This window comes from Salvelinus fontinalis, chromosome 34, assembly GCF_029448725.1.
Source record: "Salvelinus fontinalis isolate EN_2023a chromosome 34, ASM2944872v1, whole genome shotgun sequence".
In the NCBI taxonomy this organism is placed as follows: Eukaryota; Metazoa; Chordata; class Actinopteri; order Salmoniformes; family Salmonidae; genus Salvelinus; species Salvelinus fontinalis.
In genome coordinates, this window is record NC_074698.1 from 19,153,192 (window position 1) to 19,168,143 (window position 14,952).

General features: G+C 44.9%; 1 protein-coding gene across 2 annotated transcripts in view; it reads right to left on the reverse strand.

Moving 5' to 3' along the window:
* Positions 1-13,529, reverse strand: part of LOC129833398 (brain-specific angiogenesis inhibitor 1-associated protein 2-like protein 1) — a gene marked incomplete at its 5' end in the record, with an annotated part of 76,029 nt that extends 62,500 nt beyond the window's left edge. For both annotated transcript variants that reach the window (XM_055897973.1, XM_055897972.1), the window contains 2 exon segments: positions 13,101-13,187; positions 13,454-13,529. In XM_055897973.1, coding sequence (XP_055753948.1) covers positions 13,101-13,187; positions 13,454-13,529 — 163 coding nt within the window.
* Positions 13,530-14,952: the final 1,423 nt, after the last annotated feature.

A 14,952-nucleotide genomic window follows, 5' to 3' on the forward strand; every position in this document is an offset into this window, starting at 1 on the left:
TACAAACCTGTCTCAGTTACACGAGCTCGGTCAGGAGGAATGGGCCAAAATTCACCCAACTTATTGTGGGAAGCTTGTGGAAGGCTACCCGAAATGTTTGACCCAAGTTAAACAATTTAAAGGCAATGCTACAAAATACTAATTGAGTGCATGTAAACTTCTGACCCACTGGGAATGTGATGAAAGAAATAAAAGCTGAAATAAATAATTCTCTCTACTATTATTCTGCCATTTCACATTCTTAAAATTAAGTGGTGATCCCAACTGACCTATTAAATGTCAGGAATTGTGAAAAACTGAGTTTAAATGTATTTGGCTAAGGTGTATGTAAACTTCCGACTTCAACTGTATCGCAAATTTGGAATGCTGTATCTCCCAATTTCTTGGCTTGCAACTTCAGTGAAGCAGGACCTATCTATCATCAATGAATAGGCTAGGATATTCTACAGGCAACAGACCGAAGACTGAACACACACTCGCATCATTACCAAAAAGAAAGAGCAGGGATGTAATCATTAGTGCAAACAGTTTGCAACTAAAACAAGAGTTTCTATTGGACAAATTCAGGTAGGTCCCTCCCAGTTTCATGCATGCCTCGCAAATTCACCAAAAGTAGTTGTTGTACTTCAATTACACAACTTTCCCCTAGGCCTTTATTGCCTATTGTCTGGTTAGTCTAAAACACAGAAAATAATGTGTTTTGTGATAACAGCACTGTGATTTTGTGGTTGAAATAACAAAACATCACTTTTCGGTTAGAGATTTTTCATAACATTAAGGAACCCCTAAATGGTACCCTATTCCATATGTAGTGTACTTTCTGGGGAATAGGGCCCTATGGGGGCGGCAGGTAGCCTAGTGGTTAGCACGTTGGGCCAGTAACCGAAAGGTTGTAAGATCGAATCCCCGAGCTGACAAGGTAAAAATATGTAATTCTGCCTCTGAACAAGGCAGTTAACCCACTGTTCCTAGGCTGTCATTGTAAATAAGAATTTGCTCTTAACTGACTTGCCTAGTTAAATAAAAAGGTAAAATGGGACATAGGCTAGTTTCAGTAGCAGCCATAAACAGAAAATATTATGTGAGACTATTCCAGGATAAGGAGACTATTCTGTGATGAGGAGATTGGATCAGTAATGGCTGCAGGAAACAACAAATGCAAATTAGACAGATGACTGTACATCAATAGGACTGCAGTGCTCAGTGATACTCATTACAGGTTAGGATGGGGAGACTTGAAACAGTCACTGGCTTTCTAAAATAAAGCAACATGAACATATCATTTGTTTGAGCAGATTGGTGTCCAGGCAAGTTGAATACCAATAAGTTACGTTTTTTAAGTTATAGTCTTTGTCCCAAAACATAACTTAGACAACTATATACACTGAGTGTACAAAACATTAAGGACACCTGATCTTTCCATGACAGACTGACCAGGTGAATCCAGGTGAAAGCTATGATCCCTTATTGATGTCACTTGTTAAATCCACTTCAATCAGTGTAGATGAAGGGAAGGAGACAAGTTAAAGAATCATTTTTAAGCCTTGAGACAATTAGACATGGATTGTATATGTGTGCCATTCAGAGGGTGAATGGGCAAGACAAACGATGTAAGTGCCTTTGAACAGGTTATGGTAGTAGGTGCCAGGCGCACCGGTTTGTGTCAAGAACTGCAATGCTGTTGGGTTTTTCACGCTCAACAGTTTCCCATGTGTCTCAAGAATGGTCCACCACCCAATGGACATCCAGCCGATTTGACAACTGCGGGAAGCATTGGAGTCAACATGGGGCCAGCATCCCTGTGGAACGCTTTCGACACCTTGTAGAGTCCATCCCCCGATGAATTGAGGCTGTTCTGAGGGCAAAAGGGGGTGCCACTCAATATTAGGAAGGTGTTCCTAATGTTTTGTACACTCAGTGTATATTTAAGCAATAAGGCCCGAGGGGGTGTGGTATATGGCCAAAATACCACGGCAATGGGCTGTTCTTATGCATGACGCAATGCAGAGTGTCTGGATACAGGCCTTAGTCATGGTATATTGGCCATATACTACAAGCCCCTGAGGTGCCTTATTGTTATTAGAAACTGGTTACCATAGTAATTAGAGCAGTAAAAATACATGTTGGTATACAGTCTGATATACCACGTCTGTCAGCCAATTAGCATTCAGGGCTCGAACCGCCCAGTTTATAATCTGCAGTATGCAATAGATAAATAATCATAATAAATGTACATCTGATAACATCTGGAATGTACACACAAACACACTCACTCCAAGTTGTTTGGGGAAAAAGCATCTCTATGCTTGCATGCAAATCGTCCCACAGTCCCTCCGATGTTTTTGACTGCGGGCAAAAGAATCCTAGCATCAACAGCAGGTGCCACCTGACACACTGCAAAACATGGGTTATCTAAATGGGTTGGAAGCCATTCAAAATAATGGAACAGACAGCAGTGTGTGTGTGATGGGATAGTGGGAACGTTCTCCCAACGTTGTCCCAGCGAGGCAACATCCTACTTCACAACACTGGGGTGGACAAAGGCACCATCCGGATGGGCCTTCAGATAACCTGACCATCCAAGGTGACAGGACAGAAGAAGAATGTTGTCCAAAAACAAAACTCCATTTTCAGTGAGACTGACAACTTGCCTCGCAGCACTGGTTGAGAAGGAGCTGCCTGGCAGACACATGAGAGACGACACTGTGCATTGCTGCACTTCAGTTTACTTCTCTGGTTTCAAACCATCCAGAGAGTTGGGTTACATCTCAGAGACAGTGAGACAGTGAACAGAGAGTTGGGTTACATCTCAGAGACAGTGAGACAGTGAACAGAGAGTTGGGTTACATCTCAGAGACAGTGAACAGAGAGTTGAATTACATCTCAGAGACAGTGAGACAGTGAGTTGGGTTACATCTCAGAGACAGTGAGACAGAGAACAGAGAGTTGGGTTACATCTCAGAGACAGTGAGACAGTGAACAGAGAGTTGGGTTACATCTCAGAGACAGTGAGACAGTGAACAGAGAGTTGGGTTACATCTCAGAGACAGTGAGACAGAGAACAGAGAGTTGGGTTACATCTCAGAGACAGTGAGACAGTGAACAGAGAGTTGGGTTACATCTCAGAGACAGTGAGACAGTGAACAGAGAGTTGGGTTACATCTCAGAGACAGTGAGACAGAGAACAGAGAGTTGGGTTACATCTCAGAGACAGTGAGACAGAGAACAGAGAGTTGGGTTACATCTCAGAGACAGTGAGACAGAGAACAGAGAGTTGGGTTACATCTCAGAGACAGTGAGACAGTGAACAGAGAGTTGGGTTACATCTCAGAGACAGTGAACAGAGAGTTGAATTACATCTCAGAGACAGTGAGACAGAGAACAGAGAGTTGGGTTACATCTCAGAGACAGTGAGACAGAGAACAGAGTGTTGGGTTACATCTCAGAGACAGTGAGACAGAGAGTTGGGTTACATCTCAGAGACAGTGAGACAGAGAGTTGAATTACATCTCAGAGACAGTGAGACAGAGAACAGAGAGTTGGGTTACATCTCAGAGACAGTGAGACAGAGAACAGAGTGTTGGGTTACATCTCAGAGACAGTGAACAGAGAGTTGGGTTACATCTCAGAGACAGTGAGACAGTGAACAGAGAGTTGGGTTACATCTCAGAGACAGTGAGACAGTGAACAGAGAGTTGGGTTACATCTCAGAGACAGTGAACAGAGAGTTGAATTACATCTCAGAGACAGTGAGACAGAGAACAGAGAGTTGGGTTACATCTCAGAGACAGTGAGACAGAGAACAGAGTGTTGGGTTACATCTCAGAGACAGTGAGACAGAGAGTTGGGTTACATCTCAGAGACAGTGAGACAGTGAGTTGGGTTACATCTCAGAGACAGTGAGACAGAGAACAGAGAGTTGGGTTACATCTCAGAGACAGTGAGACAGTGAACAGAGAGTTGGGTTACATCTCAGAGACAGTGAGACAGTGAACAGAGAGTTGGGTTACATCTCAGAGACAGTGAGACAGAGAACAGAGAGTTGGGTTACATCTCAGAGACAGTGAGACAGTGAACAGAGAGTTGGGTTACATCTCAGAGACAGTGAACAGAGAGTTGAATTACATCTCAGAGACAGTGAGACAGAGAACAGAGAGTTGGGTTACATCTCAGAGACAGTGAGACAGAGAACAGAGTGTTGGGTTACATCTCAGAGACAGTGAGACAGAGAGTTGGGTTACATCTCAGAGACAGTGAGACAGTGAGTTGGGTTACATCTCAGAGACAGTGAGACAGAGAACAGAGAGTTGGGTTACATCTCAGAGACAGTGAGACAGTGAACAGAGAGTTGGGTTACATCTCAGAGACAGTGAGACAGTGAACAGAGAGTTGGGTTACATCTCAGAGACAGTGAGACAGAGAACAGAGAGTTGGGTTACATCTCAGAGACAGTGAGACAGTGAACAGAGAGTTGGGTTACATCTCAGAGACAGTGAGACAGTGAACAGAGAGTTGGGTTACATCTCAGAGACAGTGAGACAGAGAACAGAGAGTTGGGTTACATCTCAGAGACAGTGAGACAGAGAACAGAGAGTTGGGTTACATCTCAGAGACAGTGAGACAGAGAACAGAGAGTTGGGTTACATCTCAGAGACAGTGAGACAGTGAACAGAGAGTTGGGTTACATCTCAGAGACAGTGAACAGAGAGTTGAATTACATCTCAGAGACAGTGAGACAGAGAACAGAGAGTTGGGTTACATCTCAGAGACAGTGAGACAGAGAACAGAGTGTTGGGTTACATCTCAGAGACAGTGAGACAGAGAGTTGGGTTACATCTCAGAGACAGTGAGACAGAGAGTTGAATTACATCTCAGAGACAGTGAGACAGAGAACAGAGAGTTGGGTTACATCTCAGAGACAGTGAGACAGAGAACAGAGTGTTGGGTTACATCTCAGAGACAGTGAACAGAGAGTTGGGTTACATCTCAGAGACAGTGAGACAGTGAACAGAGAGTTGGGTTACATCTCAGAGACAGTGAGACAGTGAACAGAGAGTTGGGTTACATCTCAGAGACAGTGAACAGAGAGTTGAATTACATCTCAGAGACAGTGAGACAGAGAACAGAGAGTTGGGTTACATCTCAGAGACAGTGAGACAGAGAACAGAGTGTTGGGTTACATCTCAGAGACAGTGAGACAGAGAGTTGGGTTACATCTCAGAGACAGTGAGACAGTGAGTTGGGTTACATCTCAGAGACAGTGAGACAGAGAACAGAGAGTTGGGTTACATCTCAGAGACAGTGAGACAGTGAACAGAGAGTTGGGTTACATCTCAGAGACAGTGAGACAGTGAACAGAGAGTTGGGTTACATCTCAGAGACAGTGAGACAGAGAACAGAGAGTTGGGTTACATCTCAGAGACAGTGAGACAGTGAACAGAGAGTTGGGTTACATCTCAGAGACAGTGAGACAGTGAACAGAGAGTTGGGTTACATCTCAGAGACAGTGAGACAGAGAACAGAGAGTTGGGTTACATCTCAGAGACAGTGAGACAGAGAACAGAGAGTTGGGTTACATCTCAGAGACAGTGAGACAGAGAACAGAGAGTTGGGTTACATCTCAGAGACAGTGAGACAGTGAACAGAGAGTTGGGTTACATCTCAGAGACAGTGAACAGAGAGTTGAATTACATCTCAGAGACAGTGAGACAGAGAACAGAGAGTTGGGTTACATCTCAGAGACAGTGAGACAGAGAACAGAGTGTTGGGTTACATCTCAGAGACAGTGAGACAGAGAGTTGGGTTACATCTCAGAGACAGTGAGACAGTGAGTTGGGTTACATCTCAGAGACAGTGAGACAGAGAACAGAGAGTTGGGTTACATCTCAGAGACAGTGAGACAGTGAACAGAGAGTTGGGTTACATCTCAGAGACAGTGAGACAGTGAACAGAGAGTTGGGTTACATCTCAGAGACAGTGAGACAGAGAACAGAGAGTTGGGTTACATCTCAGAGACAGTGAGACAGTGAACAGAGAGTTGGGTTACATCTCAGAGACAGTGAGACAGTGAACAGAGAGTTGGGTTACATCTCAGAGACAGTGAGACAGAGAACAGAGAGTTGGGTTACATCTCAGAGACAGTGAGACAGAGAACAGAGAGTTGGGTTACATCTCAGAGACAGTGAGACAGAGAACAGAGAGTTGGGTTACATCTCAGAGACAGTGAGACAGAGAACAGAGAGTTGGGTTACATCTCAGAGACAGTGAACAGAGAGTTGGGTTACATCTCAGAGACAGTGAACAGAGAGTTGGGTTACATCTCAGAGACAGTGAGACAGAGAACAGAGAGTTGGGTTACATCTCAGAGACAGTGAGACAGAGAACAGAGAGTTGGGTTACATCTCAGAGACAGTGAGACAGTGAACAGAGAGTTGGGTTACATCTCAGAGACAGTGAGACAGTGAACAGAGAGTTGGGTTACATCTCAGAGACAGTGAGACAGTGAACAGAGAGTTGGGTTACATCTCAGAGACAGTGAGACAGAGAACAGAGAGTTGGGTTACATCTCAGAGACAGTGAGACAGTGAACAGAGAGTTGGGTTACATCTCAGAGACAGTGAGACAGTGAACAGAGAGTTGGGTTACATCTCAGAGACAGTGAGACAGTGAACAGAGAGTTGGGTTACATCTCAGAGACAGTGAACAGAGAGTTGGGTTACATCTCAGAGACAGTGAGACAGTGAACAGAGAGTTGGGTTACATCTCAGAGACAGTGAACAGAGAGTTGGGTTACATCTCAGAGACAGTGAGACAGTGAACAGAGAGTTGGGTTACATCTCAGAGACAGTGAACAGAGAGTTGGGTTACATCTCAGAGACAGTGAACAGAGAGTTGGGTTACATCTCAGAGACAGTGAACAGAGAGTTGGGTTACATCTCAGAGACAGTGAACAGAGAGTTGGGTTACATCTCAGAGACAGTGAGACAGTGAACAGAGAGTTGGGTTACATCTCAGAGACAGTGAGACAGTGAACAGAGAGTTGGGTTACATCTCAGAGACAGTGAACAGAGAGTTGGGTTACATCTCAGAGACAGTGAGACAGTGAACAGAGAGTTGGGTTACATGTCAGAGACAGTGAGACAGTGAACAGAGAGTTGGGTTACATGTCAGAGACAGTGAGACAGTGAACAGAGAGTTGGGTTACATCTCAGAGACAGTGAGACAGAGAACAGAGAGTTGGGTTACATCTCAGAGACAGTGAGACAGTGAACAGAGAGTTGGGTTACATCTCAGAGACAGTGAGACAGAGAACAGAGAGTTGGGTTACATCTCAGAGACAGTGAGACAGTGAACAGAGAGTTGGGTTACATCTCAGAGACAGTGAGACAGAGAACAGAGAGTTGGGTTACATCTCAGAGACAGTGAGACAGAGAACAGAGAGTTGGGTTACATCTCAGAGACAGTGAGACAGAGAACAGAGAGTTGGGTTACATCTCAGAGACAGTGAGACAGAGAACAGAGAGTTGGGTTACATCTCAGAGACAGTGAGACAGAGAACAGAGAGTTGGGTTACATCTCAGAGACAGTGAGACAGAGAACAGAGAGTTGGGTTACATCTCAGAGACAGTGAGACAGAGAACAGAGAGTTGGGTTACATCTCAGAGACAGTGAACAGAGAGTTGGGTTACATCTCAGAGACAGTGAACAGAGAGTTGGGTTACATCTCAGAGACAGTGAGACAGAGAACAGAGAGTTGGGTTACATCTCAGAGACAGTGAGACAGAGAACAGAGAGTTGGGTTACATCTCAGAGACAGTGAGACAGTGAACAGAGAGTTGGGTTACATCTCAGAGACAGTGAGACAGTGAACAGAGAGTTGGGTTACATCTCAGAGACAGTGAGACAGTGAACAGAGAGTTGGGTTACATCTCAGAGACAGTGAGACAGAGAACAGAGAGTTGGGTTACATCTCAGAGACAGTGAGACAGTGAACAGAGAGTTGGGTTACATCTCAGAGACAGTGAGACAGTGAACAGAGAGTTGGGTTACATCTCAGAGACAGTGAGACAGTGAACAGAGAGTTGGGTTACATCTCAGAGACAGTGAACAGAGAGTTGGGTTACATCTCAGAGACAGTGAGACAGTGAACAGAGAGTTGGGTTACATCTCAGAGACAGTGAGACAGTGAACAGAGAGTTGGGTTACATCTCAGAGACAGTGAACAGAGAGTTGGGTTACATCTCAGAGACAGTGAACAGAGAGTTGGGTTACATCTCAGAGACAGTGAACAGAGAGTTGGGTTACATCTCAGAGACAGTGAACAGAGAGTTGGGTTACATCTCAGAGACAGTGAGACAGTGAACAGAGAGTTGGGTTACATCTCAGAGACAGTGAGACAGTGAACAGAGAGTTGGGTTACATCTCAGAGACAGTGAACAGAGAGTTGGGTTACATCTCAGAGACAGTGAGACAGTGAACAGAGAGTTGGGTTACATCTCAGAGACAGTGAGACAGTGAACAGAGAGTTGGGTTACATCTCAGAGACAGTGAGACAGAGAACAGAGAGTTGGGTTACATCTCAGAGACAGTGAGACAGTGAACAGAGAGTTGGGTTACATCTCAGAGACAGTGAGACAGAGAACAGAGAGTTGGGTTACATCTCAGAGACAGTGAGACAGTGAACAGAGAGTTGGGTTACATCTCAGAGACAGTGAGACAGAGAACAGAGAGTTGGGTTACATCTCAGAGACAGTGAGACAGTGAACAGAGAGTTGGGTTACATCTCAGAGACAGTGAGACAGTGAACAGAGAGTTGGGTTACATCTCAGAGACAGTGAGACAGAGAACAGAGAGTTGGGTTACATCTCAGAGACAGTGAGACAGAGAACAGAGAGTTGGGTTACATCTCAGAGACAGTGAGACAGAGAACAGAGAGTTGGGTTACATCTCAGAGACAGTGAGACAGAGAACAGAGAGTTGGGTTACATCTCAGAGACAGTGAGACAGAGAACAGAGAGTTGGGTTACATCTCAGAGACAGTGAGACAGAGAACAGAGAGTTGGGTTACATCTCAGAGACAGTGAGACAGAGAACAGAGAGTTGGGTTACATCTCAGAGACAGTGAGACAGAGAACAGAGAGTTGGGTTACATCTCAGAGACAGTGAGACAGTGAACAGGGTTTCATGATATTAAGAACAGTAAGGACTACTGTGTCTTGTTCAACCCTCCATCTTCTCTCTCTTCATTAGGTCAACTGTGACAGTGACTGCTCGCAATGTCAACCAGAAAAGGTCATGAGTCTGGGTGTTTGGCTTCCTGGATGAAAGAATGAAAGGACAGTCCTTCACGCTGACATTTGAACCCTGGAGGTGGAGGGAGGAAGCAGGAGAGGGAGGGAGGGGAGGAGGTGGACGTGGAGGGAAGAAGCAGGAGAGGGAGGGAAGGAAGGTATGTGTCAATCCTCCACTGACTCTCAAGAGTCTCTGGTTTCTGGGCTGATCAGCTCAGGTTTCTCTGTGGCAGCTCAGTAGACTCCAGATATTCAACAGGTTACAGAGGTACGGACGGAGGCCTGACTGACGCAGAGACTGCTGCAACTCAGGGTTTATCAGGCTCTGATAGGAAGGCTCTCGCAACATGCACCCTTATCATTGACCGACTGATAGGCCATTTGTCCTTACAGCTTTTCCATGAATTTCGACTTTAACGTTCCAAGATAAAGGCTGAGGAAATAGGACTTAGTGGTTATGGGCCGACACTCAGAACTTTTTACATACAGGACCTGGAAAGGAGTAGTTGCTGCCATATTCATTTCCCAATATGACAATGCTCAAGCCAATAGAAGTCAACGCAGGAACGTAAGATGTGAAAGATAATTTCCACTTGAAGTTAGAGTACATGCCCAGTTCAATTCCTGAATCGATGTACTGTAATTCAAATATAGAGGGCCCCAACTTTGGATCATACTGTACATTAAATCAGAGTTCTTTGTATTGATCGCATTGGTCCTGACAAGTCAGTTTGCGAAGAGTAAAGCCACATTGTTCTCAGAGGCAGCTGCATGTGGTGGTCACTGGTCAAGCATTACAGAGCGGTCTGCTATACAGTACATTAAGGAAAGTATTCAGACCCCTTCACTTTTTCCACATTTTGTTACCTTAAGGCCTTATTCTAAAAAATAATTACATGTTTGAAAAAATCATCATCAATGTACACACAAAACCCCACAAAGACAAAGCGAAAACAGGTTTTCAGAAATGTTTGCAAATTATTTCAAAATATAAACAAAAAATACCTTATCTACATAAGTATTCAGACCCTTTGCTATGAGACTCGAAATTGAGCTCAGGCGCATCCTGTTTCCACTGATCATCCTTGAGATGTTTCTACAACTTGATTGGAGTCCATCTGTGGCAAATTCAATTGATTGGACATGATTTGGAAAGGCACACACCTGTCTATATCAGGTCCCACAGTTGACAGTGCATGTCAGAGCAAAAACCAAGCCGTGAGGTTGAAGGAATTATCCGTAGAGCTCCGAGACAGGATTGTGTCGAGGCACAGATCTGGGGAAGGGTACCAAAAAATGTCTGCAGTATTGAAGGTCCCCAATAACACAGTGGCCTCCATCATTCTTAAATGGAAGAAGTTTCGAACCACCAAGACTCTTCCTTGAGCTGGCTGCCTGGCCAAAGTGAGCAATCGGGAAAGAAGGGCCTTGGTCAGGGAGGTGACCAAGAACCCGATGGTCACCCTGACAGAGCTCCAGAGTACCTCTGCGGAGATGGGAGAACATTCCAGAAGGACAACCATCTCTGCAGCACTTCACCAATCAGGCCTTTATAGTAGAGTGGCCAGACGGAAACCACTCCTCACGACAGCCCGCTTAGAGTTTGCCAAAAGGCCCCTAAAGGACTCTCAGACCATGATAAACATGATTCTCTGGTCTGACAAAACCAAGATTGAACTCTTTGGCCTGAATGCTAAGCGTCACGTCTGGAGGAAACCTGGCACCATCCCTACGGTGAAGCATGGTGGTGGCATCATACGCAAGCTTTTAGTATCATACGCAAGAAGACTCAAGACGGTAAGCTTTTAGCATCATACCCAAGAAGACTCAAGACGGTAAGCTTTTAGCATCATACCCAAGAAGACTCAAGACGGTAAGCTTTTAGCATCATACCCAAGAAGACTCAAGACAGTAAGCTTTTAGCATCACACCCAAGAAGACACGAGGCTGTAATCGCCGCCAAGGGTCCTTCAACAAAGTACTGAGTGATGGATCTGAATACTTATGTATATGTAATATTTCAGTGTTATTAAAATATATATATATATATACACATTTTCAAAATTGTCAAAAAACCTTGCTTTGTTATTATGGGGTACTGTGTGCAGATTGATGAGGAGAAAAACATATTTAATCAATTTTAGAATAAGGCTGTAACGTTAGCAAAATGTGGAAAAAGTCAATGGGTCTGAATATTTTCTGAATGCACTGTATATAAACAGCTGTATTCACACAGTGCTCTGGGTTAACAGCCTTCATTATGCTAGATTAGACACAGAGGACTCCCTGCACCTTTTCCCTGACTGTCCCCGACACAGGGGGAGGATTAGGGCCAGCGGTCAGTGTGACTCAGCTGGGTGGAGAGGTCAAAGCCTCACCTATAACTGGTTCTCTTTCACATGGATCAGTTACAGGACCGGGAGGAATAGAAACTACAGACACATACAGAACTGCTACTGACTGCCTCTGACCGGGTTCTCCACCGCAATCCTTTATTGAGATTTTCCTGTAGGGGGAGTTTTATTGAATTAAATGGTACACTATTAAAAGAACTGGACAATGGAAACACACATACTGGGTTGCTGTTACTGCTGCGGACAAAGGCAAAGCAGCGGAGGGTAGTCACAATGGAGGACAGCAGAACCCCTAAGAGCCACGAGCCCGTCCTCCCAAATTAAGGTGCCACCAACCTCCTGTGCCCTAACATCATAGCCTTACCAGAGACAACAGAAGCCCTTACAGCATGTTCTTCCTAATTTTTTTATATTTTTATGGTGATTTATCAGGGGCTGCAGCACCCCTACATCCCACGCTATGGTTTTACTCCAGCAGCAACCAGCTGAGGTGCTGCAGCACCCCTACATCCCACGGCTATGGTTTTACTCCAGCAGCAACCAGCTGAGGGGCTGCAGCACCCCTACATCCCACGGGTACGGTTTTACTCCAGCAGCAACCAGCTGAGGTGCTGCAGCACCCCTACATCCCACGGCTATGGTTTTACTCCAGCAGCAACCAGCTGAGGTGCTGCAGCACCCCTACATCCCACGGCTATGGTTTTACTCCAGCAGCAACCAGCTGAGGGGCTGCAGCACCCCTACATCCCACGGCTATGGTTTTACTCCAGCAGCAACCAGCTGAGGCGCTGCAGCAGCCCTACATCCCAGGGCTATGAACAAATTCAGGACATTCAGGTGAATTGATAGGACACTGAGGTCCTGATAATGTAGGAAAACAAGTATAGCTCAGTCTTACTGTGCAGCAGGATTTAATCAGCAGCTTGCCCCAGTGCAGCAGGGAAGCCCAGACAGTACCACACACACACACACACACACATACATACATACACACACACACACACACACACACACACGCTGGGCTGCAAATGAGCATCCAGATTCAAGGGACAGATGTGGATCCTTGCAGTGCTAAAGTGTATTGGTGTTATCACTGGGCAGAGCAAGTCAAATCAGTGTAGTTTTCCTCCATGGGATTTAACCCCAGTTGGAGGTGTAGTATATTTAAGGCGTATGGGTGCCACAATACTGGAGCTATTGTCTGGCTGGTGACCACGTTGATGATGAACTCCTGTACATACAGTACAGTCCAGCCAAAGCTCAGCTCCACAGCTGGGTTTGAGGGAGGCATTGGGATGGGAGGGACTATTGGCACCATCCCCCTCACCAAGGGGATAGGTGATGAATCTACAAAGATCAATAAGAGATCCAAAAGAGGTCTACCAAGGGTCTCAATGGAGTTAAATCAGAGACGTTCAGATATGGACTGTAACATGGCCAGGGAGGTAAGACTTACCCAACTCCCTGGAGACAGGAGAGACCGCAGCATTCTCCCCGATCTTAGAGACCGCATCAAAGTACACCTTTCCAGCCAGGCTCATCGCTGTAAAAAAAAATAAGTATAGCTTTACAAAATGTGGCAATGCAGAGTGTAAAGGAACTACTACACAAGCACCCTGTATTTAAAATCAGACCTACTGTTTATTATACATATAATACAGCTTTAAACAATGAACCCCTCTATGACTAATGCATGAGATAACTGAAGCTAAATAATGGTCAGAGACATGTTCTGGTAACCAAGTAACCTGCCATGGCAATAGAATGCAGTACAGTACAGGAAAGTTCAGCAATAAGACGGCTGCTCACCTGCCACTGATTTCTCATAGCTCTTCCCCAGGTTGACCAGGTTCCTGAGCCCAGGGTTGAACTGTTCCATTACATTCTGGGAAGAGGAGAGAAGATGGGTAGTTGGGTTAAATGGGGTCACCGTCACATCAACATGAGATATTCTCAGCCTTTTCTCACTTTAGTGTTCGTGAGTGAGTGAGTGAATGAGTGAATGAGTGAGTGAGTGAGTGAGTGAGTGAGTAAGTGAGTGAGGTATAGAGTGATTGATTAAAGGAGCGACAGGAAAAGGAGTCAGTGAGTGAGTAGGTACACCATTCACACGGCTACAGAGGGTGTGACTCAGACCAACGCACCATTGGGTGCACACTGCCTGCCCTACAGGTCACCTACAACACCAGGTGTCACAGGAAGACCAATAAGAACCTCAGGGATCTCAGGCACGGCCTGTTCTCCCCACTTACATCACTCTGTATAAGAGCATCATGTCTAAAACGGACACACTGGCCAATAGCTTCTACCCCCAGACCCTCAGGCTGCTGAATAGCCACCACTAGTCAGCTACTCCCCCCCCCCCCTGAATTTCCCTGTACCCTGCAATTACATCTGCTAACCTGTGCATGTGACTAATGACCTCTAAACTAAACTAATACAGTTAGCTCTACAAACTATGACCAAAGCAGCCAATGATTAACCAGAGATTGACAAAGGACTGTGGCCTACACTCTGGCTTTCATCTGCATTCCAATGGCAACAGTGCCATTCCTCTGACTGAGAACGAGACACAAATGGAAACAGAATATGGGAGTAGATGGAGAGAAAGAAGAGGAAATCTAAAATCTAACAGCGAGAGAGTGATGCATGTTATTATGCATGTTATTATATTATGTTATTATATTATGTTATTATGCATGTTATTATATTATGTTATTATATTATGTTATTATGCATGTTATTATGCATGTTTAGAGATCATTTCCAATATCAAGAGGATTTTTTGATTGACAGCTCCAATGGATTTCAATAAATCAGGAACGCAAGGTCTCTCTCAGAAGTCTCCGTCATATTTTCTTAATTTTCCCAGAAGCCTCCATTCTAAAAAATGACAATGGATTTGACTGATATGGATCCTTGGGAGACCAGTAACGTCAGCTCCGTTATCATCCTATATAATTGATTCTCTGTGGGATCATGATCACAGGGGTCTTTCTTCCTGTACACACTTCTTCTCTTATTTGACAGCTTTCTTCTGTATTAATGACATGCCCTGTTATATCATGTTTACCTACTGTTTGGAAAGTTGAGGGTGAGTTACACCCAAGAATCTGGGAAATGATTTATAAAACCATAGTAGCATATCCGTACAGTCTTGTCTATGAACAAAGCAGCAGGAGACTCCAGTGCAGTACGTTATGGCTATGCAGTCGCACAGTAAACAGTAGACTACACAATGAAAAGTAGACAGCATGCAATTCACTGGTGAGTCAACTGATTTGGCAGTAAACTTCTTATTTTAGAGA